We start from the raw sequence: 27,380 nt of genomic DNA on the forward strand, positions 1-27,380 counted from the left end.
CACATGCACATATACACACGGGCACACTCACACACGCTCCCCCTGCCTCATCACACACGCACATATACACACACGGGCACACTCACACATGCACACACGCTCCCCCTGCCCCATCACACACGCACATATACACACGGGCACACTCACACATGCACACACGCTCCCCCTGCCCCATCACACATGCACATATACACACGGGCACACTCACACACGCTCCCCCTGCCTCATCACACACGCACATATACACACACGGGCACACTCACACATGCACACACGCTCCCCCTGCCCCATCACACACGCACATATACACACGGGCACACTCACACATGCACACACGCTCCCCCTGCCCCATCACACACGCACATATACACACGGGCACACTCACACATGCACACACGCTCCCCCTGCCCCATCACACACGCACATATACACACGGGCACACTCACACATGCACACACGCTCCCCCTGCCCCATCACACACGCACATATACACACGGGCACACTCACACATGCACACACGCTCCCCCTGCCCCATCACACATGCACATATACACACGGGCACACTCACACATGCACACACGCTCCCCCTGCCCCATCACACATGCACATATACACACGGGCACATTCACACATGCACACGCTCCCCCTGCCCCATCACACACGCACACATATACACACGGGCACACTCACACATGCACACACACTCCCCCTACCCCATCACACACACACTCTCTCACTCACATACACAACCACACACACGCACGCACACACACGCGCACACACACACACACACACACACACACCCCATCATCCTGGCAACTCGAAGCAAGAGGAGTCAGTCAGTGCCAGGCCCGAGAGGAAAATTGAGGCCCCAGGAAAACCAGCTCCAGATGTGCACCGGGCTTACATCTGGGCAGCCCCATGGCTCAGGGACGCAAGGTGGGGCCTGCCAGGGTGGGTCTGGAGAAGGGGGACCATGTCCCCACTCTGGCCCCAAGCCTGCCTCTCTTGCACACCCTCTGGGGGGTGTGGGTACATCCCCCACAGTGGGGGTGCGGGTGGGGGTGGCAGCTCTAACAGCAAGACCTTCAGAGGGGGCACGGGAGGGCAGGGGGCCAGCACATGGCGAGAAAGATTTCAGAGAACTCCCTGCTGATGAGTTAGGGGACACCTGGGGGCTCTTCCCCACCCATGCCCACCTCCAACCCTGACTGGCCCGGACCTCAGGGCCCCAGGAGAGGGGACAGCTGGGAGAGGCATCAGTGCTCCGCCACAGAACCAGCTGGAATGCAGGCAATCTCCTGGCTGGCCCCACACGGTTCCATTCCCAATGGTCCGTCCTCAGCCCCCACTGACTGCCCCCCCCCATCCCTGGCCTGGAGTCTCTGGAGGGTGTCAGCTGCGCTGCCCCAGGGAAGAGTGTCCGTGGGAGGCGGTCGGCTGGTGCTGGTCATACTTACAAAGAAGAGCAAGTTGAAGAGGAAGAGGAAGTATTTGGTGACTCTGACACAGGCTGACCCCATCCTGCTGGTCCTGGAGCTCCCTGGCAGAGAGAGAGAAGGCAGGTAGGTCAAGGCCAAGAGGAAAGGGGAACAAAGCTGACAGGCAGTCAGTGACCTGCTGGCCCCACATCATCCCAGCACATCCTCACAGCAATCCCGGGGGAGGTACTAACACGAGGTCCCATTTTATGGCACCCTGAGGCCCAGAGAGGTTAGATGACTGGCCCAAAGCCACACAGCTAGGAAGTGTCGGCCTACAGGCCATCTCGGTTGTTTGATGTTTGGCAGCTGGAGTCTGGACTGGCCCCTCGACCGGGCAGGGCCTGGAGGGAAATGACATAAGACCCTCACGGGCTTTGGAAATACCCAGATGGATGCTGGTCAAAGTCAGGTGGCCAGGACGTTAGCAGGTGACTGCTGGAGCCCCAGAGGTGAGACAGTGGCTTGTGGCACAGATCTGCAGCCCTGGGGCCAGGGGGCTGCTGGGGGAGACAGAGAGTTCTAGCCTCTCAGAAAAGGGACCGAGTGCTCCCTTCACCATCGCCTCACAAAGGAACAAGTATGCATTGTCGAGCATCGAACGAATAGAACATTCAACAGAACAACACTAATTAAAAAAAATTTTTCTCTCACCCCAGAGATAAAAACTGTCATCATTTTAGTAGCTAAACTTGCAGTATGTGTGTTTCCCAGATGGTTTTAAACAAAACTGGGCTCTTACTATATAGAGTGATTTGTAACCTGCTTTTTTTCATTCAACAATATACTCTCTGTGTATGCTGGTAAAATGCTCTACAATATAACTTGACATGTTGCATGGGATTCCATACTGTAGATCATTTTACATTTTGGAGGGTCGGATTCCTCCAGAAAATTCATGTATAGGCAGCATTTTACATATAATTTCTGGGGGTTCAGAGGCCCCTTTAAGCCCATTCAGGAGCCCCCAAGAATCCTAGGGTTAAAGTCCCAGATACAGATATATCACAATGCATGGAATCAATACTCTATGATTAGACACACGGCTGTTGCCAATTTTTCACTGTCATTCTGGGTGATACAGTCGTGCTTTTGAAACAGAGCAAACCATGCCGGAGTACACTAGTGTGTCTCTCCACACTGATGGACCCCAAGCCAGGGCAGGACTCAGGGAGGAAGAGGGAAGCTTGCTGCCTTCACCCCCTCCCCAAAGCCATACAATCCAGGAATGACAGCAGCCAGCTCTCAGGCCCTCAGGGGTGACAGGACCAGTGCCGGGCAGCTGGGGCCAGGACAGCTGCATGGGACAGCTGGGCTTGGGGGCAGGGAAGCAGGCATAGGGCCCAGTTCTGTTCCCACAGGCCCTATGCGGGAGGGGACGGGGGGAGCAGGCCACAGAGCAGAGGGAAGGAGGGCTGAGGGGTAGGCTTCACCCCTTCCTCTTCCTCCAAGGGTAAAAGGCAGTCCTAAGCCTTATGAATATCCCCTGTCCATAAGGAGGTCCCCTCTGCCTTTTCTGGAAATAATCACATTCGATCATCCTTGCCAGGGGGAGCTCAGCTTTGACTTTCTATACCTCCAAGGAGAGGGGAGGGGGCTTAAGGAGGAGGGTTCACTACCTCCCAGGGGGTCCAGTTTGGTGTTCTGACATCTCAATTCGAGAGAATTTTCTCCAGCTGCCTTGCTGTGGGTCAGATTGGGGCACAACATGAAGCCAAAGCTGTCCAAAGAAGGAAAAGGCTGTCTTGGGTGGTAATGAGCACCCCATCGCAAGTGGCATGGAAGCCAAGTGTGAGTAAACACTTTCGGGGATTCAACTGCTACATGGGGAGTTTAGACTGCGTTTAGACACCACCAGCGTCCAAGGCTTGGGTCTGAGAAATGCAGGGACAACAGGGACTCGGGAGCCAGGGAAGTCTGGCCTCGGTAAGTCTACCTGGGGCCTACCTCAGACCCAGGGTGGGGCAAACAAGGGCTCCCCTGCGTCAGGAGTTCTAGAGATCTGCGATCCCGGACCCAGGCTGGCCTGAGGGAGCCCTGCAGCGGATGGTCTGCATAAAGGAGCGTTACTGGTCTCCTCCACCACAGCGCTCGACAGACTAGAGGCTCTGCGCAAACTTGCGCAGAAGAGAAGAGCAGCAGAGGAAAGATTCTCGCATGGCGGCGGCACGTTTTTCATTCCTACCTGGGCCTGCTTGCCCGGCTGGGTCTCCTCCCAGTAAGTGACCTAGGCTGAACCCCAAGCAGTCTACAGAAAGGTCACCCCTTTACTGGAAGAACCTCACTGACTGCGCTTTAGCGGCGGCCAAGGGCCTGAGCGGCGTGCGCCGGGTTCTTGTGCAATTGGAAAAGTACGCAAACGGTCTTTGGCAACCGTTGCCTGCTTCTAGAGAGTACCGGAAGGGAGTTTCTACATGTCCCGCTCCCACATCCTCTGCTCAGGCTGGCCCACCAGGGCAGCCTCACAGGCTTGGGGGTGCTCAGAAACGGGCAGTCTGTGGACGAGAGCGATTTCTGGGCCCGCTGAGTGAGGAGCAGCTGCCAGCGAATGGCAGTGACTCCAGGCGGCCACCAGCATGTGTCATCCCCTTCAATCCTCCTGTGCCCAAGAGGTGAGCGAGGTATTCCCATCCCTGGGGTCGAGGCTCACAGAGGTGAAGGAACTCATCCAAGTCACAGAGCCGGCAAGCAGGGGTGGGCTCCAGAGCCCAAGATCTGTCCACTGTGAAGTGCGTCCTTCCAGAGAGTGGCTTCAAGGGTATGAAGGGACCTGTGGGGATGGCTGGGATTCCCAGGTAGGCAAGGAGGAGGCGGAGGCTGCTGAGCTGGTATTCTCTGATGCTCCAGACTCTGAGCAACCTCGCTGGTCTCAGGCACTCGCACAAATTGTACCAGGCATTGGGCGAAGACCTTCAGTGTCCTATGAGCAAACTAAGGCACAGAGGGGTGAAGGAGCTTGCCCCAGATCACTAGTACATGGGCCAGCAAGGACAGAATCCAGACTGTGTAGCCCCTCGGGCCCCCCCATCCTCTCCAAGAGGCAGCTGGGTGAGCTCAGATGCTAGAACAGGAGCCACGCAGCCCCATGACTCGCAGGCCGTTTGGCCAAACCAGGCAGGCCCAGAGCCTACCTGGGAATCACCTGGGGGAGGAGAAGGTGCTGAGCACCAGAGCCTGGGGTGGTGGCTCCAGGGCATGCTGGCCAACACCCAAGGATGCAAAGTCCCTCTTCCCTCCAAGTACAGACGTTTCCCCCTCAAAGCAACATGGAGCAAAAGATGGGCAGTTCCAAGAAGCCCAGGGGGTCAGCTCAGGCTGAGAACATGCCCAAGTCACACCATGATGGGGTGTGGCATCAACTTCAGGGAACCCCCCCCACCAAAGTTGGATTCAGAGGGCCTGGGAGGATCTGAGCCTCAGTCTTCTCATCTATGAGATGGGAATAAGGGCTGGTATAGGGCAGGGAGTGGCCAACTGGGTCTGTAAATCAAATCCAACCCACCACCCGTTTTTTGTACAACTTGTGAGCCAAGAACAGATTTCACATTTTTAAATAGCTGGAAAAAAATAAAAAGAAGGTTTTGTAGCCCAGGAAAGTCACACTTTCATGGCCCTAATTAAAGTTGCCACACCCCCTGGCTTATGTCTTGTCCCCCGGCTGCTCCCACATTAAGGCAGTAGAGTGGACGTTACGACAGAGGCCACTGGGCCCACAAAGCCTAGAACATCTACTCCCTGGCCCATTCTGGAACAAGTCTGCCAGCCCCCAGTGCAGGGGATCCAATGACGTACACCCGTGTGTCTGTAAGAAGCAGCAAGGGTCAGGACCACCGTTAGTTTGAGATCTTGGGGGGCGAGCAAACTGGTGGCAAGAACTGAATGTAAGGAACTGCAGTCGGGAGACAGAAGACAAAGGACCCCCGGATAAGGGGTCAAATACTGGCTCTGCCAGCACATGGCCCCAGGGAAGGGCCTTGCAGGTCCCCGATCTCCTCACCTGTAGAGTGAGGGTCCTAACTGAACCCGCCGCTACAAACAGAGTGAGGTCGGTGGCTGGTACGGTCGGGGCACAGTGGCCAGAGCTGGGGCAGGCCTTTCTCAGCACTTGTGGAACAAGTAAGGGGTGAGGGTTTCATCCGCAGATGAAATTAAACAAAGGGAATGTCCCCCGGTGTTATGCTTCCAGGTATACACTTTCCGTAAACACTGGAGGGTCTGCCCCTGCTTCCCGCAAGCTAGACAGACCGCCAACAACACAAGGGAATGACACGCATGCACATCTGATTAGAAAATTCCAGAGCAGCCGCTGGTACCTGTCTGAGCAAGAGGAAGGAGGTTCTGATTTTATGTTATACTTTATAGCCGGTAAATTGACCATTTCTAAGCAGCTACAATTTAAATTGACCAAATATATAATTTTACGCCAAATCAATTCATACAATGAAATTACTGCGCTGATATTTTACTAACTCCCACTCATCCCTCAAGACTGACTTCAGAGATCACCTCCAGGAAGCCTCCTACTCCAGCCAGTCTTGTCTCTACCACCATCGTCACCCTGGCTGGCCCTGCCAACACGCTTTGGTTAGCCATGCTCCCTCTCTGCTTCCTTCCAATAGCTTTGGGATACTGGATCAGTTCCCAGAACAGGCTCAGGCATTAGACTGCCTGGATATGAATGTAATTCTCTCACCTCCTAGCTGTGTGATCTCGGACAAATGACTTAACCTCTCTGAGCCTCACCTTACTCATTTGTGAGAGGAGGAAAATAAAACCTATTTGGAAGATTTGTCCAGAGGTGAAATTAGATAATGTGGATAAAATGCCTGGCATGTGGTAGCCTTTCAATAAATGGAGGTTACTATTCTAATCCCCAATGCTATACAGTAATTCTCTACTTAACTGTCCCATTCTCCCCGGTGAAACGTGATACCTTGAGAGGAAAGACTATGTATTCTTTACGAGAACAAAGAAGGCTCCCAGCAAATGTTGCCTAATGAAAGATGGGATGGTGGCTGGATGGAGTGACGGATGGAGCGATGGCTGGATGGAGGGATGATGGGCAGATGGATGGAGGGATGGAGGAATGAATGGATGGAGAATGAAGAGATACAGGAATGGAGGGGTGGAGCGATGGCTGGATGGAGGTATGATAGACGGATGGAGGGATGGAGGAATGAATGGATGGTGAATGAAGAGATAGAGGAATGGAAGGGTGGAGCGATGGCTGGATGGAGGGATGATGGGCAGATGGATGGAGGGATGGAGGAATGAATGGATGGAGAATGAAGAGATAGAGGAATGGAAGGGTGGAACGATGGCTGGATGGAGGGATGGGTGGACAGGAGAATGGAGAGATGGAGAGATGCAGGGATGGAGGGGTGAAGGGAGGAGGGACTTCCACATAAAACACCAGGATTTTCATACACTCAGCCACCTGAAAGGGGCCTGATACCCACTGCCCCTGAGTCAGCTGAAACTATTTTCAGGCCTGTTCTGTCCTCACCCAAGGGGTGGGGGGGGGGGGGGGTGAGCACCCTGAGCCAGCTCTGAGTGCCAGGACCTGCTGCCAAGGCTCCTTTACCCTCCCAGAAGCCCCTGAGTACAGGACGCGGGACTGGGGAAGAGCCGGTGCCTTCAAGAGAACCCCTTGTCTGTGTTGGGCACCTGTGAATTTGCACCTGTAGGCTAGGAGGACTGGTTTGTCCCTCCCCTGAGGATGGGGTAGGAGCCCTCCAGCCTGATCCTAGAACCTGCGCGTCTCCAGACAGCCTGGGAGAAGGGAGTTATGTGATGGCATGGCACCTGCAGGCCCCGGGTAGGGAGGTGCAGGCTCAGTCCCTGCTCTGGCAGAACACGAGGGACGAGACCTGGCCCGGTGACCGCCCTCCCCGGGCCTGCCACCTCACCTGTCCAATGACGGGCTGGGACCAGAGCAGCGTTTTCGGGAGTGGCTCCTCAGATTAGGAATCCTAGAAGATGCCCTGTTGAGAACAGAAGGTTTTGCTGTCATCCGGTCTGTGGAGTGCCACTTCTCGCCAAGAGCCACCCACACGTCAGGCCGTTCACCTCTCCAAGATGCCCAGCAGCAGCACTGCTGAGCTGAAGCCATTTTTCACTTAACAGCCCTCAATACCACATGGAGCTCCTCTTAGGAAACGCCAGACCAGAGGCTCTCGAGAGTACCTGGGGGGCTGGTGCTAAGCATTCTAAGTGCTGCAGGGTTCCTGGGGGGGGAGGGGTGGGGGATGGCCCAGACCAAACACCTAGGAGCCACGCTCTCCCTCCTCCCTCTCATCCCACAGCCCGAAAGTGTCTCCTCCAGTCTGGCACCTCGCCCAGCCAAATCTCACCTCCCGCCTGGCCCAGGGCAGCTCCCTACTGGTCACAAGTTCCATTCCCGTCCTCCCCAGTCCCTTATCCACACTGCAGGAAGGGGTTTGAAAACTGTAAGCCAGACCTTGTCACTCCCCTGCCTACAACCATGTAACCATGATGTAGCCAACAGGTTTCCTATAAAATCCAGGCTCCTATGGAACCGACGGAGCCCTGCCTGGATTGCCCTGCCCCTCCTCTGTCCTCAGCACTCCCACCCCTCCTCATACACACACTCATTCCTAAGGCCACTCTTTTCTGTGGTTCCAGTACCCCAGGCCCTTGCCCAGCTCAGCGCCTCTGCCCTGGCGGTCCCCTCAAAGCCCTCTGCTGGCTCCTAAGGCCCTTCCCATAGGCCAAGTTCCCTCCTCCCAGAGGCCTTCCCCAAATGCGGAATCTACACAGCAGGCCTTGCCTCCAACTGCACAGTAGAATCGAAGCCTGCCAACACCCAGCCCTCTGTCCCTGCCCCGACCAAGTCATCAGAATCCTGGGGGGGGGGGGTTCCCCTGCCGACTGTAAGGAACAGCACCTTTGACATGGGGAGGGCGGGGGGTGGGGGCGCCTGTCACATGGCCCACTCACTGCAGATAGCTCATTGGTTCACGAGTGCATCTAGAGCCCTGTGAGAACTTGACTCCTTCAGGGGAGGGCCATGTCTGTCTCATTTGCCCTGGATCCCAGAGCCTAGAGCAGTGCCAAGCACGTGCTAAGCACACGATGTTTTTGCAGAAAGAAGGAACCGGAAGGAGGTGTCTGGGGAAGTCAGGAAAGATTTCTTTGATCCTGCAACTGGAGGTTTCCAGTCCTTAAAAATGACATTGTTGGTTTATGGGAAGGGGTGGTTGCTTACTCCCAAGAATGGATTTTGATCTCCTCTGGGTCAGAAAAGCTGGTGGGAGCTGCGGACCCTCTCCCCAGATGCAGAGAGGCAGGCACATGCGTCCGTTGGGTTTCAGGGGGTCACCAACCCTGGAAAGCCAAGAGGTTCCTCCTTCCCCCATTTGCCTTTGAGTAGTGGTCCCCAATCTCGGCTATAGGTCAGAGTTACCCTGGGAGTTATACAACTTGCCCCTGCCCCGGGCCCCCTCCGAGAGATCCTGATTAAATTGGCATTAGGATCTTTTTAAGTTTTTAAGTTTTCCAGAGGATTCTAACGTGTTGAGACCCACTGCCATAGGCCATAGGCCCGGCCGCTAGCATGGCCTGGCCCCTCTGCTCCGAGGGGGAGGCAGGCGGGCCTGGGGTCCCTGGGGCAGCAGAGCCTGGCTGGAAAGAATCTCACATGAAGCTCCCTGCACCTCTGCTCCTTCCTCAACTTCCTGGAGGCTCATGCCCTCCGGGGTTATTTACTCCAGGAGCAATATCCACTCTGCAGAAGACCTTCGAGATCACTGCATCTCTCAGAGGGGATGGCGAGAACAAGAGCCGGCAAGTCACACAGCAAGATCAGGGCCAAGCACACCGCGGAGGACTTGGCCACCCCCAGTGCACCTGCCGCCTTGCCCTGGCTCAGCGGGCCTTCCTCCTACACAGACAGAGGGTCACACAGCAACCTTTGCTCCCCACCCCCGGAGCTGCCAGAGCGGCCACATAACCTTGGGAGGCATTGCAGAGCTGCCTCTTTCTCAGCAGATGGGGATACTAACCCACCCACCCTGTACAGGTATGAAGAGGAACCACGATCAGGCTAGGGCATAGTAGGGCTCAATCCACGCTGGGCACTCTGGCCACTCCTCCCATTCTCCCTGCCTGAAGATGCCAAATCTGCCACATCTTTACCAGCTGTGTGGCCTTGAGCAATCACTTCATCACAGTGCCTCAGCTTCCCCACCTGTAAAATGGACTTACTAAGGGATTATGGCAAGGCTTATGTGAGCTTGTCTCTGCAAAGTGCCTGGCACCCAGGAAATGTCAAATAATTGCTACCAATTACAATAATGACAGTTACTATCCAGAAGTTGTTGCCTTTCTGACCAACAGTCCAAAGCCCTCAGGGGGGTGAGGGGGGGCTTGATTCAGTCTCCAAATGTATATGCCTGGCCTGGAGGCCTCCATGCCAGAGGGTGAGGACTGACACTCCCCGGCAAGAGGGTGGGGGTTAAGCAGGGCAGGGCTGGGCCAGAGGGTAGGGATTAAGCAGGGTGGGGCTGGGCGGCCTAAGGAGCATGGCCTGTGCCCTGCACATGGGCGGAGCCTCTGTCTCTGAGCCCCTAGCTGTGTCTCAGGGGCCTGCCTGAGGCCTGGAGGTCCAGCCAGTTTGGTGAGTTGACGACTGATCTCACCGTGTGGGCTCAGCTGGCCTGCTCGGGCAGAAAGTGGAATGAGAAAGCCTGGCCTGGATGTTCTGCTCTGGAAGTCCGCCTATCTGGGGGCTCTGCACCTGCAAGCCGGTCCTTAGCCACTCAGCTCGCCAGGTCTCTGGACTTTGTCCCGGTCATCCATAAAAAGAGGCTGGCCACAGGTGGCTGTGTTTGTTTTCACGTGTGACAGGTGATACGTTTCCTGAAACCTCAGCTAGCTCCAGGGGCTGGCTTTTTGACCTCTTCATGATCTTATTTTTCATTCTCAGCTTTTAGTGTTGTTGTTCTTGTTAAAACAGGAAAGAAAAGAAAAAGTAAAAGGCTGTTTCCCTGGCCGACAGGAAAATCACGAGGCCATAGAACATGATTAGGCTCAAGTTTCCTTCAAGACCTAGGTTTGAATCCCAGCTCTGCTTCCGACTAGCTGTGTGACCTTGAGCAAGGGAATTACTGAATCTCTCTGAGCCCCAAATCTCATCTCTAACACGGGGGCACCACCTCTGCCGCCCTGGGTCAGAAGACCACTCACCCAGATCAGACCCTCCCAGGAATCCCAGGATGTTGAAGCCCCAAGCCCTGTTGTTTGTCTTACAGATGCAGAACCCGGGGCCCAGTGAGAAACAGCTCCTGCCACACGATCCCACTAGCCGGGGGGACAGGCTCTGGTTCTCCTGAGGACCTTAATACCTAAAGCTGGGACTGACTTCTGGCATTTGAGGGAAGAAGGCCAGGGGTACCACAGGAACGTAGGCAGCAGCTACCCCCCGGCCAGACTGTAACAGAGGGGTACAGCACCTTATAGTTTCTATCACACCATTCCCACTGTCTCTTATCTAATCTCTGGAACAACTCCCCCACCAAGATATTGTTATCCCCATTTAACAAATAAAGAAACTGAGACTCAGAAGTTCAGTGACTTGCCTAAGGCCACACAAGTAAGTGGCTAAGCCCTGATTAAAATTCAGCTCTGACTTGAGACCAGAGCTACCCCCCCAACCACCACCACTCTGTGAGGTGGAGAGCGGGACTTCAACATCCCTGTTTTATAAGCAGGATCTCCGGGGCTCAGGAAGGTGGAGGTACCTACCCTCGTCACGTGGCAGATGGGGGCCCAGCTGAGCTTTGTGTCCTCCCAGACTCTCTGACTCTGGAGTCCAGTGTCCTGCCCACTTTGTGATCCTGCTCTCCACCGCCGAGCATCCTCACATGGGGGTCACTGAAGCCCGGCGCTAGAGGGGCAGTTCCTGGGTCCCGAGCTCATGGAATCAGAGCAACCAGGGATGGGGCCAGGCCTTTGCAGGCTTCACGTACAAGCGTTTCAGAACCCAGACCCCACGCGAGCCGGCGGGGACAGTGATGGTTGGGCAGGGTCAGGCTGAAACACCAGGACACGAACCTGGGCCTGACTGGCACAGGCAACCCGAAAGGGGGTAGCATGTCCCCCCCCCCAGAATGGCCCGTGGGTCAGAAGACCTGAGGGGCTGTCCTCCGAGGGGCTCCCAAGTGGCCACTTCTACTCAAGAGATTCCGTCCTGAGCCAAGCCCACTGCAGTGCGTGGAATCCCCACTCCAGGCGGGCCCTGCGCTGGACACGGGAACAGGATGAATGAAACCCATGCATCCCTGCCCTCAGTGCCGTCTGGAGGGACAGAGCCATGCAAGTGAGCAAGTACACACCAACATCACCTGCAAGCAGCACCGAGCCTCCCGCTCTCCCTCTGAGGGATAAGACAGGCACTTTAGAACATAGTCTCCGGTACGGAACAGGAACAAAAGCTAATGCTTTTGTAGTTACTACTTGCCAGAGATTGTGCTGGGCGCTTCATGTGGCTCGGTTCATCCTCACAATGGCCAACGAGGTGACAACTGCTTTGAACTCCAGTTTATGGGTGAAGAAAGTGAGGCTCAGGGTAGGAAAGAGACTTGCCCAAGGTCACACAGACCGTAAAGCTGGGAGTTGAACCCCACCAGTCCGACCCTCTGCTGTCACGCTACGCTGCCCGCAGAAACCAATTTATAAATGATAGGGCACTAAAATAGCCTCACCAAGGCCCGACCTACGTTCACTGGGTTTTACAGCCCAGCCTCTGAACCCAACCAACTGAGGACATTCTGGAACCACACTAGGCACCAGGAACCAGCTTACACACCCAACACAGAGCCTGGCAGCAGGTGGTTAACAAAGGGCTAACCTCTGGGCCAGGCCTGGGGTTCCTAAGAGACTGAGGCTGGGCGCTAAGTGTGGGCCCCAGGGAGGCAATTAGGGAGAAGGAAGGGGACTCTAACCAGGGACCCCACATGGCATCAGGCAGGCTCTTCAGTCACAGCATCCTCTCCCGAGGCACTGGGTTCGGGAAGAAAGAGAACGGGCAGCTGAGATGCCACCTCCTACAAGAAGCCTTCCCAGAAGACTCTCCCGGAGCACTGTCTGGTAGCCCTCATTCTCTCAGCATGGGTAGTGAGGGTGGGCATCAGACAAACGTGGGGTCAACCCTGGCTCTGTCTACCCCCGTTACTTGACTTTTCTGAGCCTCAGCTCCCTCATCTGTAAAATGGGCTAATACTTCCTACTTCCCAAGGCTATAGTTCTCAGCACCCCAAGGCCTGAGAGCCATTTTGGCTCTAGGGATATTTGACGGGAAGAGTGAGGGACAGAGTCAGAGAGGGCAGATGAGTGAGACACAGTACAGGAAGAGTGGGGCACACATGGGTATAGGGAGGGACTCTCTCCCTCTCATGGGTCCTTGGGTGAAAACACAGAAAAGATGGGGCCAAGGGTGGAGGGCAGGAGCAGGTCTCTAAGTCCAAGAGCAGGGAAAAGGGGGTCTTTCTGGCTGGGACCCAGCTAAAGCAGCTCAGCCCAGGCGAGAAGAAAAGGGCAGGGTTCTCTAGGGTCTCACACTCTCTCCTTCAGTGCTTCCCCCCCACCTGCCTCTTCCCTTCTATATATGTCCCTGCCTCTGCCTGTGGCTTCTTCTGAGCCTTGCCCTTGACCCTGTCACTCCCTGTGTCCAAGACCAGCTCTCAAGTCTCCTCCTCTTGCATCCTGAGAGTGTCTGATATCTGGAATGTCCCAGGGCAACCTGGCCAGCACACGGGCCCCTGGCTCCAGCCTAGCCAGCCTTCCCCAGGGCAGGAACCCAGCTCCAGGGAGGAGTGGCCTGGAGAAATCCATTTCCACAGTTGGCTGTAGGCATCCGGGGCCTCTGAGACTGGGATAAAGGGCAGCACCTCCCATATGGCAGGTAGAGCCCAAGCCCTAGGGTGGGCCACCAGCCCAGACACTTGACAGCTGGGGCACAGCCCGTTAGGGCTCCATCCCCAGGGAGATAGGGCCCCGGGCCTGTCAGGTCCTCTGGGATTGCCCAGCAGCAGGGCCTGGGCAGGCTCAGCCAGGGTGGCCTTGGGCCTCGGCACCTCTGGAGGCGTTCTGGCTTCAGAGGTACTTGGAGGGCAGGTAGAGGTAGACTGGTGGGCGGTGTTGTTGGGCAGGGAGTAAAAGAGAAGCAGGAGAGGGCAGAGACCCAGAGGTAAGGAAAGAGAGACAGAGAATGACAGGGGCAGGGGATAGAGACAGATCCCAGGTGAAGGGAGCCTCCTGGGCACCCACGACTCCAATCCACAGGCCTCAGGCCCTCTCTGGTCTGCATAGGAAGGCCCCAGGGGAGCCTAAGGCAAAACCCACCCAGGCACGCAGGCCCTGCTAACCCAGACTGGATCCCACCCTGGGAGCCAGCCCAGCTCCGCCTCCCCCATGCTCACCCCTCACCTTCTTCTGTAGCCAAGAGCCTGCCTCCCCTGTGGCCTCCCTGAGAGACTGGTGCCCTCCCGTTCTTACCCACCCTGTCCTCCCCCCACCAGCCATCAACAGTGGCCCATCCCCTCCCCAGTACATTCTCCTCAGCCTTGACCTCCCCCAGATTCTGGGAGCACCAGGCAGAGCCACGGGCGGAAAGTGCACCCCCCTGAGATCCCCCTTCTGAGCAGGCTGGGTCTGTATCACCCAAAGGGGCACTGGAGCTACTCAGAGACCCCTCTGATTGCTGAAGCCGGCAGAGGACTTGACCGCAGCCCAAATGAGCAGCCAGGTCCCAAACAGCCGCATGGGGTCCCCTAACTTGAGCCCTCGGGGCCCTGGGGAGGTGGAAGAAGAAAGGAACAGAGCCCAGCTTGCTCTACTCCCTAATCACTGCCCTTCCCTAAACCTTAGTTTCCCAATCTGTGCAATGGGGCAGGCCCTGTGCCAGCTCCTAGATCTCCTGGGGCGGGCATCTAGGACCCTTTACCCTGGAGACCTCAGGGTCTGCCATTTCCACCTCCTCTGAACCCACCTCCCACCCCCAGGTGCTGGGGCATGCCTCTGCAAGGTAAAATCTAGCCAAGAATGTGAGCACGGCTGAGAGGCGGGGAACGGGGGTGGCTGGCAAGGTCGTGAGTCCCAGCAGTGGGCCTTGGCAAGCCCCCTTCCCTCGCTGGGATGACAACAGTTCGTTCCTACCTCACAGGGAGGTGGGAGATTTGAGGAATAAAAATGCTCTAGCACAATAAAGGGAAGCATGTGATTATTATCACCATGAGAAGGTTCTGGGCCACAGGGAACTGGGAGGAGGGGTGCACAGACAGACAGACATGGAAAGGAAAGGTGCCTGGCACTACAGGAAAGAGCCTGTGTCCCCAGTGGGCCCCAGGGGCCAGGCATGGCATTCCAAGAGTTCTCATCATAGGACCTGCGGTGACACCACCTTGGTCTCAGACAGTTAGCTAGGGCCTCAGGTCTGGCCCCCCAGACGTGCTGCTTCCCCCAGGCGACCCAGAACACCAGGACCAGAGCCAAGAGCTTAATGGCCAGAGAGAGAGAGGGGACTGTTTGTGTTGCGGTAGGAAAAACAGATGTATAAGTCAACCACTGCGGGCTGGACCCAAAGCTCCTGGGAGGCAGCACTCAGGGCTTCAGGCCACCGGGATTCCTACCCCTACCCTACCAGGAAGCCTCTGGAAGGATCCCGAGAACACAGAAGGTAGGAGTATCCCCCTTCTACAGATCGGGAAACTGAGACTCAGGGAGGTACTATGCCCAGGGTCACAACTTGGAACTAGCAGAGCCTGATTAAACCCATTTGTTTGCAGCTGATTCTGTCCCTCTGCCCAATCTGTCCCCTTTTATCAGCCTAGAACACCCCCCAGGCTAGAGCAGATACAACGCAGGCCTCAGACCAAGGCCCAACCAGACACCTGCTCTAGGGTGTTAGGTGGGTGGAGGCGGAATGAAGCCTGAGCTGATTGCAGGGGAGGGGAGGGACAGGCATTTCCTGAGCTCCTCAAACCCACCAGACGTCAGTGGTAGGTGTTTTGCACACTTTATCTCACACAAACCTCACAAGTGGTCAGTGAGGAAAGTAGCGTTCTTATTTTTAGGAGACGGAAGCCGGAGGTCAGAGAAGATAGTGAAAGCCACAGGTCTGAGGCTGACCCTGAGGGGGTCAGCCATCCCCAGCCCACACAGACCCAGCACCCTGAGCCCTGGCAGCCTGGTGGACCCTTGTGGGGCTCAGACCTACAGCAGCCACAGCCCCTGCTCTCACAGCCTTGGTGGGGGAATTAACTAACCCAGGTAACTAGATTACCAGCTGGACGGAACCCAAGACAGCTGAGTCGGCTTGGCCAGCGCACCATGGCTGGCCCCAGGGAAGACGGTAGCCAGAGCCAGGCCTCAAAGAATGAGGAAGACTCAGGTCAGGGGACAGGGGAGGAGGGGAGGGCATTCAGCCGGAGCTGCGGGGCCCGGGCACCCCGGTCTGGGAGTCTGGAAAATTCTATACTGTGCAGGAGTACAGGAGGGCAGACACAAGCCCCAGGGGAAGCCAGGGGCTGAGGTAGGAGGGGTAGCTGGGCCCGACCCCACCTCCCTGGGCATTTGGGGCCCACCACCAGGGGCCCCAAATGCCCAAGCAGGAGCCGGTAACAGAGACAGCCTGAACATCCTATCTTTCCTCCACAGGTTCCTGGCCCAGAGCGAGGATCCCAGTCTAGTCCTTTCATGGAGCCCCTTGCACCCAAAACCCACCAGCCGAACTAAGAGCCCTGGGATCTCCAATGCTGAGGCTGAGAATAGAGAGAAGGCCAGAGTTCTCCCTCCTTGCTAAGGAGGCAGCTTGGGGCGAAGAGCCAGGTCAGGACAAGGAACAAAGGCAATAGGGGGTCAAGTCCTGGCTCCAGCACCTCCTTAGCTGTAGGATCCTGGGCATGTCACCCATAGCCTGTCATTATCTGTAAAGTGGGCTCAGAAATAATACCTCACTGCCTACTTCACAAGGTGTGCGGAGGCCTGTGGGAAAAAGTACGTGAGAAAATGTCCACGGCTAAAAGCTATAAAGCATAAGGTATCATTAGCAGAAATGAGAACTCCAACACCCTGAGGAGGGGAGTGACTTCCCCAAGGTCACACACCCAGGTGGCAGCAGAATACCATTTGACCTGGGTCTCCTGATGGCTAGGCCAGCGCCCTCCCACAGCAAGACTTGGAATCCCAGGGCAGCTGCGCCCCTCCGGCTGACCCTCTTTGATAGGCTGCATCCCCCTCCCCCATCCCAGCTCCTTTGGTCCAGGACCTGCTGCCACTCTAGACCAGGGAGTTAGGGAATGGAAACCTGGCTCTGTGCCCTTCAGCTGTGACTTTGGGCAAGTTGCTACAGCCTGGGACCCTCCATGTCCTCATCTGTAAAATGGGGGCAGCTGGGTGACTGAGGCCGTGGCTGCCAAGTGCCCAGGGCAGGGCCTGGCACCTTAGATGCCCCATAGATGAGGGCTCTCTCCTCTTCCCCTTGTGCCTGCCAGGCAACAGCCAGGCTTAGGCACACATTTCCACGGCTTCCCAGAAAAATGCCCCGAACAATAACTGGGAACATAAACGGGCTGGAGAACACTAGATCTTAGAAGAAGGTCACGTTACTGAATGGCTAGTGGGCGGGGGGTGGGGGCGGGAATAAAAAGTAGAGCAAGACCCTGGCTCAGAGACAGTGTGGGGGAACCTGCCTTCCAGCCCCCTCACTTGAGGTCCCCTGGGACTGGCACAGTGCTCAGGAAAGGCATCTCTGCCCCCACACCAGACCCGCAGGACGGAAGCCCAGAGTGTGTGATAGGGTTCGGGGGGAGGAGGGGTGTTGAGGGGGAGCAGGGAGAGGTGATAAGGCCGGGGTTCCTGTACTGGTGCTCCTGATGGCTTTCAGGGCTGCCTTGGACATATTAGGTTGCCTGTCAGAGCCTCAGTTTTCCTTTCTGTAAAATGGGGATGATGATAAGCATCTTATCCTCTTGCACATAAATATATAACAGCACATACTGGAAAAGGTGATGAGGTGAAGGCAAGGGAAGGTGAGTTTAGGCCTCCCGCAAGCCTTTACCAAATGGGACAGGGTTCCTACTGTGAACAGCACTGGGAGCTGAGATTCACCACACAGCCTCCCCTGCGCCATTCCACGACTCCATTGGTTCCCCCATTGTAGTTCCCAGACCAGCAGCAACAGCATCTCCTAGAAACCTATAAGCCATGCACATTCCCGGGCTGTACCCCAGACCAATGGAATCAGAAACCTGAGGGGTATTATCTGTGCTTTAAACCCTCCAGGAGACTCTGCCCTATGTCAGAGTTTGAGAACCACTGCCCCCCTCCATGACCCACCTCCTACTCCAGACAAACTTCTCCCACGGACTCATCTTCCCATTCCCTGGCTCCCAGAAGACTGTTGAGAAGGAAGGAGTCACCATGGAGAAAGGCCATTAAATAGTAAAGAGATCTCATAATTAGTTAATGACACCACAGGCTGCTGGAAGGGAGACAGGAGGAGGGTCAAAAGGCAGAATCTAGTTGAAGAGAAAAAGCTCCCCATATCTGTCTGACTTTCTCCTTCTGTCTTACTCCCCTCAACACACACACGCACCCCAAGCACCGGCCCCCTTCCTTCCACGCGCTTGCCGCCTGGCACCTAGGGACACAGTGCCCTCTCTCCCTAGTGGGGCTGGAGCTAAGTTTGGGGGTACATTCTGGTGGGTATAGGGGAAAGGGTTTTTCCCTGAGAACTGGTCCTCAGACCATGAGTTTACAAACCACCTGACTGGAAAGCCTCTTCCAGAAATTCACTCCATTGAGAGTATTAGAATGTGAGCACGAGATACATGTCTGGACAAGGCGGTCACTCTAGCAATGTGGAAGCTAATGAAAAATTCAAAATGGTCTAAATGTGCAACAGCAGGAGAATGCCAAACTGGGTCATGGTGGATCCACAGAGTGTGATACTACGGGGCTGGGAAACACGCCGAGGAAGAATACTGAATAACATGGAACAGTCCTCCCTCTACAATGTTAACCCAGAGTGGCAGCACAGGAAATGGTTCACATGGTATAATCCCAACCGGGTGTGTGTGTGTGTGTGTGTGTGTGTGTGTGTGAACACCAAACTGTTTGCAGTACTTATTTCTGAGTGGTTCTTGCGTCCTTTACATCTATCCTAACCTCTAAATTTTTCCACAAAAGAATATTTCTCCAATAATTATAAAGTTTGTGTGTGTGTGTGTGCATGCACGCCCATTTGGTTCAGATGGAGATGACATTTTTAAATGGTTGAGAGAGATATCCTTCCTACGTCAGAACCACTGGCCTGGGGTGGCCTCTGCTACAAGGGGGACTTGGTCTCCCCCAGGGAGTGTCCACGTTCCATGTGGGCATCATCCCAATGAGCCTGGTCAGGACAGTAAGTGGAAGCTAAGGGAGGATGTATTTGCTCAAATTCTATACCATATCTTTTTTAAAGAGTCAGATCTGTGCAGAGTTGAAAGACAGTGAGTTCTCCAAGCCTCCAGCAAAGGCTAGATGCTGTCCAGTAGCCTGGGTAGGTAGAGTGACTCAATGAACTACGGAGCTACTCACAAGACCATGATCCCATTAGTGTATACACAAGCCCCTAACTTCCAGTCTAAGACAAGAACACCCAGGTCAAAGCTGGGCTCAGACAGTCCCATCGAGGGCTAAGCCCCCTGAAGCCTAAGGCTGTCCTGACTCCCAGAGCTCCAAACAGCCCTGGAAATCTCCTTCACTCCACATCAGAGACCTCTGCCTCTGAGGAGAAGGACTCTGTCATTTCTCCACAGGAATGGCAGGAGTAGCCTTCACCTATCATTCTCTGGCTTTTCCTGGGGGCGCATTCTGCTAAGCATTTCACCCATATCCATTACCTCATTTAATCCTCCCGCAGGCAAGCCACGGGAGAGGTACCACTATCATTCCCCAGTTCACGGATAAGGAAACCAAAGTTCTGAGCGGTTGAGAAACTTGCCCAAAGATGAGCAGATGGTGGGAGGAAGAGCTGACCCATACCTAGGTCCCCCACTTGCAGCTTGCCCCCAAGGGGTTTCTGATATGCACGGTTTGAAAAGCATGCTATCTGGCCTCCTGGCAAAAGAGGAGCCTGCTGCTCAACCCTGCCAGGAGAGGGTGTGGGCAGAGAGAAAGGGGATCAGAGGGCCTTGCGGAGAGCCTCTAAAAGTTCAGGGCAAGCCGACCGAAACACCCTCCCTGCCACAGTTACTCCCCCGCGGTGTGGTCCTGAGAGGTCAGGGAGGTGGGTTGTCGATGTGACCTACAGTGACCCAAGGACTGGCCACCCACTCACTTACGCAGGACCTCTGACAAACCAATCCTCCGCACCCCCACTGAGTTTTTATTTCCTCTACACACCAGGGCATCTCATGGGGTCCCGCTGCAACAACATTCTAATAAACCATCTCCTAAAACAGTGAGTGCGAAAGTGATTTTCCAACTGTAGTAGAATTATTCATTGTTATCATTATTATTCGCAATGGCAGATTAACATTTATTGAGTGCCTACTGCATTCCTGGCTTCAAAGTGCCTTACATTTATCGCAGGAACACATAGTCCCCTCTCCACTTGTTTCCCTAAGGAGGGACCTCTACCGGGAGAACACCTCTGGGCTCGCTCCGCCCCTCCTATACTTCCCGGACCCCAACAGAGACTTATGCGATTGGCTGGTCTCGAAGACGCACTGGGCATGCTCTGCGGGGCCCCGCCTCCCCCAGAGCCTGGCTGCCTGCATGTGGCCTGCCATCTGGGCTGCCCTCCGCTGCTGCCACCTGCACCTGCAGGGAGGCTGGCCCCTGTCCAGCGCTGCCTGTGACCGGACAGGTAACTCTGCCAGTTCGAGGACGACGCTTAGAAAGCCCCGGATCTAAAGCCATGTTCTCCGGCCAGCCTTCTCAGTGCTGACGCTTCCGGTCAGAGCCCCATCTCTGTCATCTGTTTCCATTGGGTTCCGAATTCAGAAGAGGGGTTCTCTCTAAAACCTCAACATGTGTTCAGCTCCTTTAACCCTCACATTAACCCTCACATTAGCCCTGAATTAGATATTATTATTATCATCCCTATTGTACACATGAGGAAATTAAGCCCTCTGGGGTCAGGGACTGTTGAAAAGCTTTCTAAACAGGCAGCGCTCAGGGTGTATCCCCCTGGATGGAAGTTGGGATGACGCTCCCAACCATATCTGACTCTTGTCCCAGGCTCTGAGGCCAGTGGACATGGCCACTCCCTCCACAGACACTCCCTCCGTCTTTTGACAAAAGGCTTGGCAAATTGATACTCACTTCAAACCAACACCCACCCCCTTTTGGGGAAAAAGGCTTGGCAAATTGATACTCACTTCAAACCAACACCCACCCCCTTTTGGGGAAAAAAGTATGATTTATCAACAACAAAAACCAGAATGTGATCCCAAGTTCAAATAATACATTTCTGTTTAAATATGTATAGTAAGTTTCTCCATAGCTTTATTGTGTGTGTTCCTTCTTTCTTGAGCATAAGAATATGGAATCACTGCAGAAGATTCAGAAAATTGGGAAAAGTAAAAACATAAAGGTCTGTAATCTGATCTGTATAATCCCATTGTTGTGTATTGAAATGTACTTATTCATCTACTTTTCAGCCTCAGTACAGTCGTGGGGTGGGGGAAGCTCTGCCATTCTGTGTCTGCAGTGCTTCCATGGGAACACCAGGACCTGCCCACCTACGGTGGCTGTCTGTCTCAGTGCGGGCGAATGGGCTGGGCACCCAGTGTCCTTTTTCTGAATAAAACCTTGCAACTGCTCACTGTGACATCGTGTGTGCCTCACAAAAGCCAATCGCAGCAAAGGCGGGATGATAGTTTATAGTTTTGCAGCCCAAGAAAGGCTGTAACTTGCCCAAGGTCACATGGCCAGTAAAAGATGGGCTGGAGTCTCCTGATCCCCACACTCAGGCCATTCACCAAGCTTTCCTGCTCCCCTCCACCAACAAAGATTTAAATCCTGCTTCCTATTAATAATAACAGCACTACCAAAACCAGCTGATATATATATGTATATATATCATGTGCCAGGCACAGGCCATAAATGCTTCATATATATTAATTCACATCATTCTCAACAACCCTATGAGGTAAATACTATTATGATCTCCATTTTAGATGCTGAAACGGATGCACAGAGGGGCTGAGACACTTGCCCAAGGTCTCACCCAGCAGGTAAGTGGCAGAGGCAGGAGCATCGTGAGGCAGTTTGGTTTGTGACATTGCTGATGGTTCCTTCCCAACTTGGGCCCACCCCAGCTGGACCCCAGGCAGGCTTCTGGAGCACTGACTGCCTCAAAAATAAGAAAATCAACCTAGAAGGTCACCTCCCTGGACAAAGTCACTCTGCAACTTCACAGCCGAGCCAGGATCTGAACCCAGACTTCCCAACACCCAGACTCCAGCGCTTTGTCCACTTTCCTACATTGGCTCTAGAAGCCTAAGTCCAGAAACAACAACTTCTAGCCTGGATCCCCCCTCAGCACAACAAAGTCAGGCATGGGGCCCAAAGAAGAGTCAGAAGCCCCTACTGTGGGGAAAGAAGCCAGAGGGGACAGTGAAGGGCCTCCCAGAGTGACACACCTGGTGGCCTGCAAAGAGACTGTCAGGGATGGGCCTCCCAGAGGGCACCTTCCCATTCCCCCCAGCCTTGAGCCTGAGCCCTCAAGGACAGTAGCACCTTCCACAAATAACTGTGAACTGAGTCAGGGTTCACTAAGGGCCAAAGTGGCCCCTTCACCAGGCTGGAGCTAGAGGAAGTCAGGCTGTTCCCTTCTCGGGAGGGGAAAGGCCAGGCCTCACAAGGGAAGATGAAGCCCTGACTGAAGCAGTCCCAAGCCAGCCAAACCATTCTCGCCTCCCTGGACCCAGGTTCCAGGAGCAGGATGGGCAGGCCTGAAGGGCAAGGCCCGGGCATCCAGACCCTGCTTCCCAGCTCCACCTTTGCCAAGGAGTCGCCAAGGATCTGGCACCGAGCTGGGTCCTGCTGGGCCACCCCGAGGAGAATCACTTACTTATTCATTCAACCATCATTTCCTGAGAGTATGCTGTGTGCCAGGCCTTGTGCCAGGAGTCAAGGATACAGAGATGGACAGGGCAGTCCCTGCCTGGGAGGGTTCACGGAGACACTCCATATGCCACAAAACAGTGTGAGAAAAGGAAAGTACTCAGTGTAGACAAGCAGAGAAGAAAGGGGAGGAAAAGGAAGGGTTTGGAGAAAAGCTGCCATCCACGTTCAGACTTCCTTAACCCTCAGAAAGCTTGGGGTCGCACTGGGGAGGCACATGCCCTGGGGAATGCACTTTTTTGTTCTAGCCTCACGTCACCCTATGAGATTGTTCCCATTACCCAATTTATAGATTCAGAAACTGAGGCTCGGAAAGGGTCACAAAGCTAGGAAGGGGCAGAGCCAAGATTCTAGCTCCAGAGTCCAGCTTTCTGCCACCATGCTCTACCATCTCCCTGATCTGCAGACAGGCAGAAGGTAAGTAAGGTGGCTTCAAGTGGGGTAAGCAAGGGTAAGGAGGTGGGCCCATTATTGCCTGTGTGAGAGGAGTTGCCCAGTTCACCCGATATGTGTGTGTGTGTGCGCGCGTGTATGCACGTGCACATGTGCTCACATGTGCCCTACTTTACAAACAACAGATCCCAGGCCACAGAACTTCCTAAAAGCCAAGGAATGAAGAAGCCATTAGCACTGACAGAGAAGGGCAGCCCAGAGAGGAGAAGGAACTTATCTGAGGTCACACAGCCTGTAAACAAAGGAGTTGGAACTAACTCCAAGAACCAGAACACAGGGCCTCTTCTCTCCCCCTCAGCTGCTTCTCCATGTCAGCACTGAGTGAATCAGCTGCTGACAGGAAAACCAACGAGTAGGGGGAACCCCGGGGGTGAGTCAGGAGCCAGCCAGCCCCCAGACACCAACTGGACCTGTGACTGAGGCCCTGCGCCTGTGCTTGGCCTCACGGGCAGCATCGGGGGGGGGGGGGGGAGGCAAGGGGAGGAGGAAAGCAACACATGCTCACTGTGTTTATCTCTGAGCTTCCCTCCTGGCTCCTTCGATCCAGGCTTAGAGGGGGGAAAGCCAGTGGGCAGGGCAGTTCCTGCTGAGATGAAACAGGCCCCCCAGCCCTGGCCCCATCCTGTCCCACAGAGGGGCCCAGGCTCTTGCCTCCCTCCCACCTCTCACTGAGCCAACTCCTGACTGTTTGATGCTCTTGATTAAATCATAACCGCCCCCTCCGAGCTTCCCATGGGGTAGAAGTGGTTATAACGGTTTGGAGTAAAGGGTCAGGGCCAAGCCAAAACCAGGGGATGCCAGCTGGCCCCAGATGCTCCAAACCCAGAGGAATGCTCAGGGACTGGGTCTGCTCAGCCTCGGGGCCAGGATGGGGCTGTTGAGTCTTCAGGTGCAATGGGGCTGGGTCCCCAGGGTGGGGAGGAAGGAGCTTTCAGGCAGTGGCTCAAAAGTCTGAAGCTTCGAGAGGGGACTGCCCCACATTGCAGAAACTTCAGAAGAGCCAACCAAAATCTACCCCCCCCACATGTGGGAAATTTGTGTCCTCACTGGCTAACCTCTCACCCCAGCCCTCCCTGGGCTGTAGCCAGGAGGGGGAGCGCCACAGGCTCACTCCCTCCCTCTCAAACCCACCGCTGACTGGTGCAAGCTCCCACCACTTGGCCAGATGCCCCCCCTTCGTGGGCAAGCACAGGGCCTCCTGGGCGGCTCCCTCCCTATCACTCCGTAGCATGCATCACCCTCCCCAGCACCTCTGAGCCCCTGCTAGGCATGAGGGTGGAGGCTGGGTGGGGGAATAGGAAGAAAACCAGGGCATACATGGGGATCCTTTCTCTTCTCCCTCCCCCCCCCCCATGGTGCCTCTTTCTTTACTCCCAGCAGCAGACATCCCCAAAGGCCTGCAGGCCCCTCCTTCCCCATCACCACAGCCATGGAATCCTTCTCCCTTGACCACTGGGTCCCTCACCCCAGCACATCTGGAGACTGCTTTCCTCAAGTGCCCCTCTGAATACGTCACTCCCCGGCTCAGAAACCTTCAGTGGCTCTCACTTTCTACAAATCAAATCCAAACATCTCACCTCGGCATTGAAGGCCCTCCATGAGTTGATCCAACCCACCATTCCCCCCTTCACATCCCTGCAGGATCCCAATTCTTTGGCCAGACTGATCAACCTAGCAGGTTCTTAAAAAGTCCCTGAACACTCTGACCTCCTGCTTTTGCCTAGGTATTTTCCTCTGCCCAAAACTTTCATTGTAGCTGAGGAAAACTTCCCAATGCTTAAGACCCACCCCAAATTCCACCTCCTCCGTGAAAATTCCCTGTAATACTTTTTTCATTTATCTCCTACCAGAGTCACTGGTATCCCTTCCCAGACGGTAAGCAAATGAGGATGGGAGCAGTGTGTCATCCTTCGTCATGCATCATGTGGGCTGGAGGGGTGCTGGGGGAGACTTCCAGTATTTGCTTACTAAGCACTGTTTGAAATGAACACCTTCTCCTCCGCCCCCCCACCCCCCGTGGGTCCCACCGACTGACCCTCTTCCTCCCCACAACACCACACTCTAATATTATGCTGTTCACATGCTTGACAGGGGAGTCTGGGGCCCCAAGTTGATCCAAGCCCAACCAGGACTTGGGAGCCCAGGCAGAAAGTCTTGCTCAAGTGTCACCAACTCCAGGAAGCCCCTCACCCTCTGCCCTGGTTTCTCCAGTGTCTCACTGCTTCTAAGCACCCTCCCCTCCCAGAGGCACACACACCATTTCCTCCCTATAGTGCAGCCTTCAGTCAGACTCGTCCCACACTACTTTCTAGCTGGTTCCAAAGTGTAGGGCTCATCTCCCCAGGACATTCAGGGAACCGACATGCAGCACCCCCAGTCTCCTTTGGGCCCCAGCCTTGATTGAACAGGTTAGCAAGTGCCCACACTGACTCTCACCTTCACCCCAAGCCAAGTGTTCAGTGGAATAGCTGGGTTCCAGACACGAGAGCAGTACAGACTCATGAAATCTCATCTGGCCCCAAGCCCTGAGTGTGCGTTATCTGCCCCAGCAGGGGCATGGTGGGGGTGGGGGGCCCTCACTGTCAGCAACCCAAAATGAGGGCAGAGCCCAGGTCTGGCCAGGTCGCCTCTGTATCCCTAAGCTCCATCTAATATATAGTAGGTGCTCAGTAAACATTTTCGGGTTTATGTAACTGGACAACCACCAACTTCCAGCACTATTACAGAAAACGCAGCCACTCTTTGATCCAGATGACACACTCCCCAAACCTGAAATGGACAAAGTGATGCAGGTGGCAGGGGCCAATTTCTGGCCCTCACAAGGTCAGGAGGGGCTGCAGCCAGCTTCCAGCCCTCCGAAAACAGGCTCATTCCCAGGCAGGAAGCCATCGGCGTCAGGGCAGCTGTTACATAGTGAGGGCTCACTGGGTGCCTGGCGCCTTGCTAACCACTGTATATGAATTATTCTGTTTAGTCCTCACTACTGCCCTTGGGTTCTGCCAGGACTCCCATTTTACAGATGAGGAAACTGAAGCTTGGAGGGGAGTGGAATCCTAATCGGTTTGGTCCCAGAGCCTAAGATCTTGCCCAATGAACTAGGCTGCCCAGCGACTATGACTCTGGCACAGAGCACCCACCAGCAGCACCAGGAAGAGAAACCTCCAGCCCAGTGAACTAACCCTGAGCATGCAGCAAGAGCCCTGGGCCCTGGGCTTGACTCTGAGCCCAAAGTTTGTCGGGGTTTTCCCTTCTCTTCCCCCATAAGAACTTGTCCCCTGGTTTCCAACCAGGGCCTCCCAGGCCAGCTCACCTGGAAATGCCCCAGGAAGGGGACAAAAGCTCCCGCTGAGGTTGTGGTCTGAAGACTTACTGGGATCTCAGTGTTGGGGGCAAGGGGAGACTGACATTTCCCTGCTTTAGGCTGCTTCCCCAGGGCTTGTGGGCTTAAGCCCCATCCGAGGAACTAGGGTGAACTTTAAAGTACTTCGCTTAACGCTCCGGGAGAGTTCCCTTGGCTCAGTGCCACCGGGTAGGGAGAGCTGGGCAGCCCGCTGTTAATACCTGTGGCTGAACTGCAGTCCGCTCTCACCTGCCGGCCCTCACCTGCCGGGCTTTTTGTGAGAAAGGGCAACGGGAGCACGGAGTTCACCTGGTCCAACCTCCTCCGTTTATGGAACCCGAGAAGTCCAGAGCAGGGGGAGGGGGGTCGGGCCCGGGGCCACACAGCTGGTAGATGACGCAGCCAGAGAACTGGGGGTCAGGACTCGGGGATTTGGGCTCCTTTTCACCCACCAGCTGCTTCTGTCACTTGCTCCGAGAAAGCTGCCCAAGCGGGCTCTGGAAGTGGGGACGAAAACTAACTTTGCTACTCTTTGTCCGGCAGGCCTCCCCCCTGCCCCTCTCACCTGCTGGCTTTGCTTTCTGCTCGGCGCTGCAAGCCCGGCGTCGCCCGCTCGCGCCCGTCAGCGTCCGACTGCACAGCCCTGGGCTCAGTCACTCGGTAGTCCTCCCAGCGGCCGTCGGGGAACGCAGCGGCTGGGCCAGGCCCCGCCCCCTGGAGAACACGCCCTGGGCACGCCCCCTGCCCTGCGGGAATGTTGCTGGCTCCGGGCCCGATCCGGCTCCGCCCACCAGGCCTCCCTAGGAGATGCCCGCCAGCCCCGCCCCCGTCCTGGGAAGAGCAGGGTGCCCCTTGCCCCGCCCCGCCCGCTGTGGCCTCCCTAATTCACCCCGCCAGCCCCGCCCCCGGGCCCGCCTCCTCGCCCCGCCTCCTCAGAGCTGTACTCTGCGCCCCTCCTGCCACCCGAC

At 55.4% G+C, this 27,380-nt stretch overlaps 1 protein-coding gene across 2 annotated transcripts in view; it reads right to left on the reverse strand.

Annotated features, from left to right (window-relative positions):
• CD82 (CD82 molecule) overlaps positions 1 to 27,129 on the reverse strand; it is a 50,411-nt gene extending 23,282 nt beyond the window's left edge. The window contains exons 1-3 of one of the 2 annotated variants that reach the window (XM_036097698.2): positions 26,978 to 27,129; positions 7,391 to 7,465; positions 1,461 to 1,543 (exon numbers count right to left, since the gene is read on the reverse strand). In XM_036097698.2, coding sequence (XP_035953591.1) covers positions 1,461 to 1,523 — 63 coding nt within the window. In that variant the 5' untranslated portion in view covers positions 1,524 to 1,543; positions 7,391 to 7,465; positions 26,978 to 27,129. The remainder of the gene's footprint in view (positions 1 to 1,460; positions 1,544 to 7,390; positions 7,466 to 26,977) is intronic. The other variant, XM_036097699.2, reaches the window with a different exon arrangement.
• Between the last annotated feature and the right edge of the window lie 251 nt (positions 27,130 to 27,380).

Source organism: Halichoerus grypus, chromosome 11 (genome assembly GCF_964656455.1).
Source record: "Halichoerus grypus chromosome 11, mHalGry1.hap1.1, whole genome shotgun sequence".
NCBI classification, from domain to species: Eukaryota; Metazoa; Chordata; class Mammalia; order Carnivora; family Phocidae; genus Halichoerus; species Halichoerus grypus.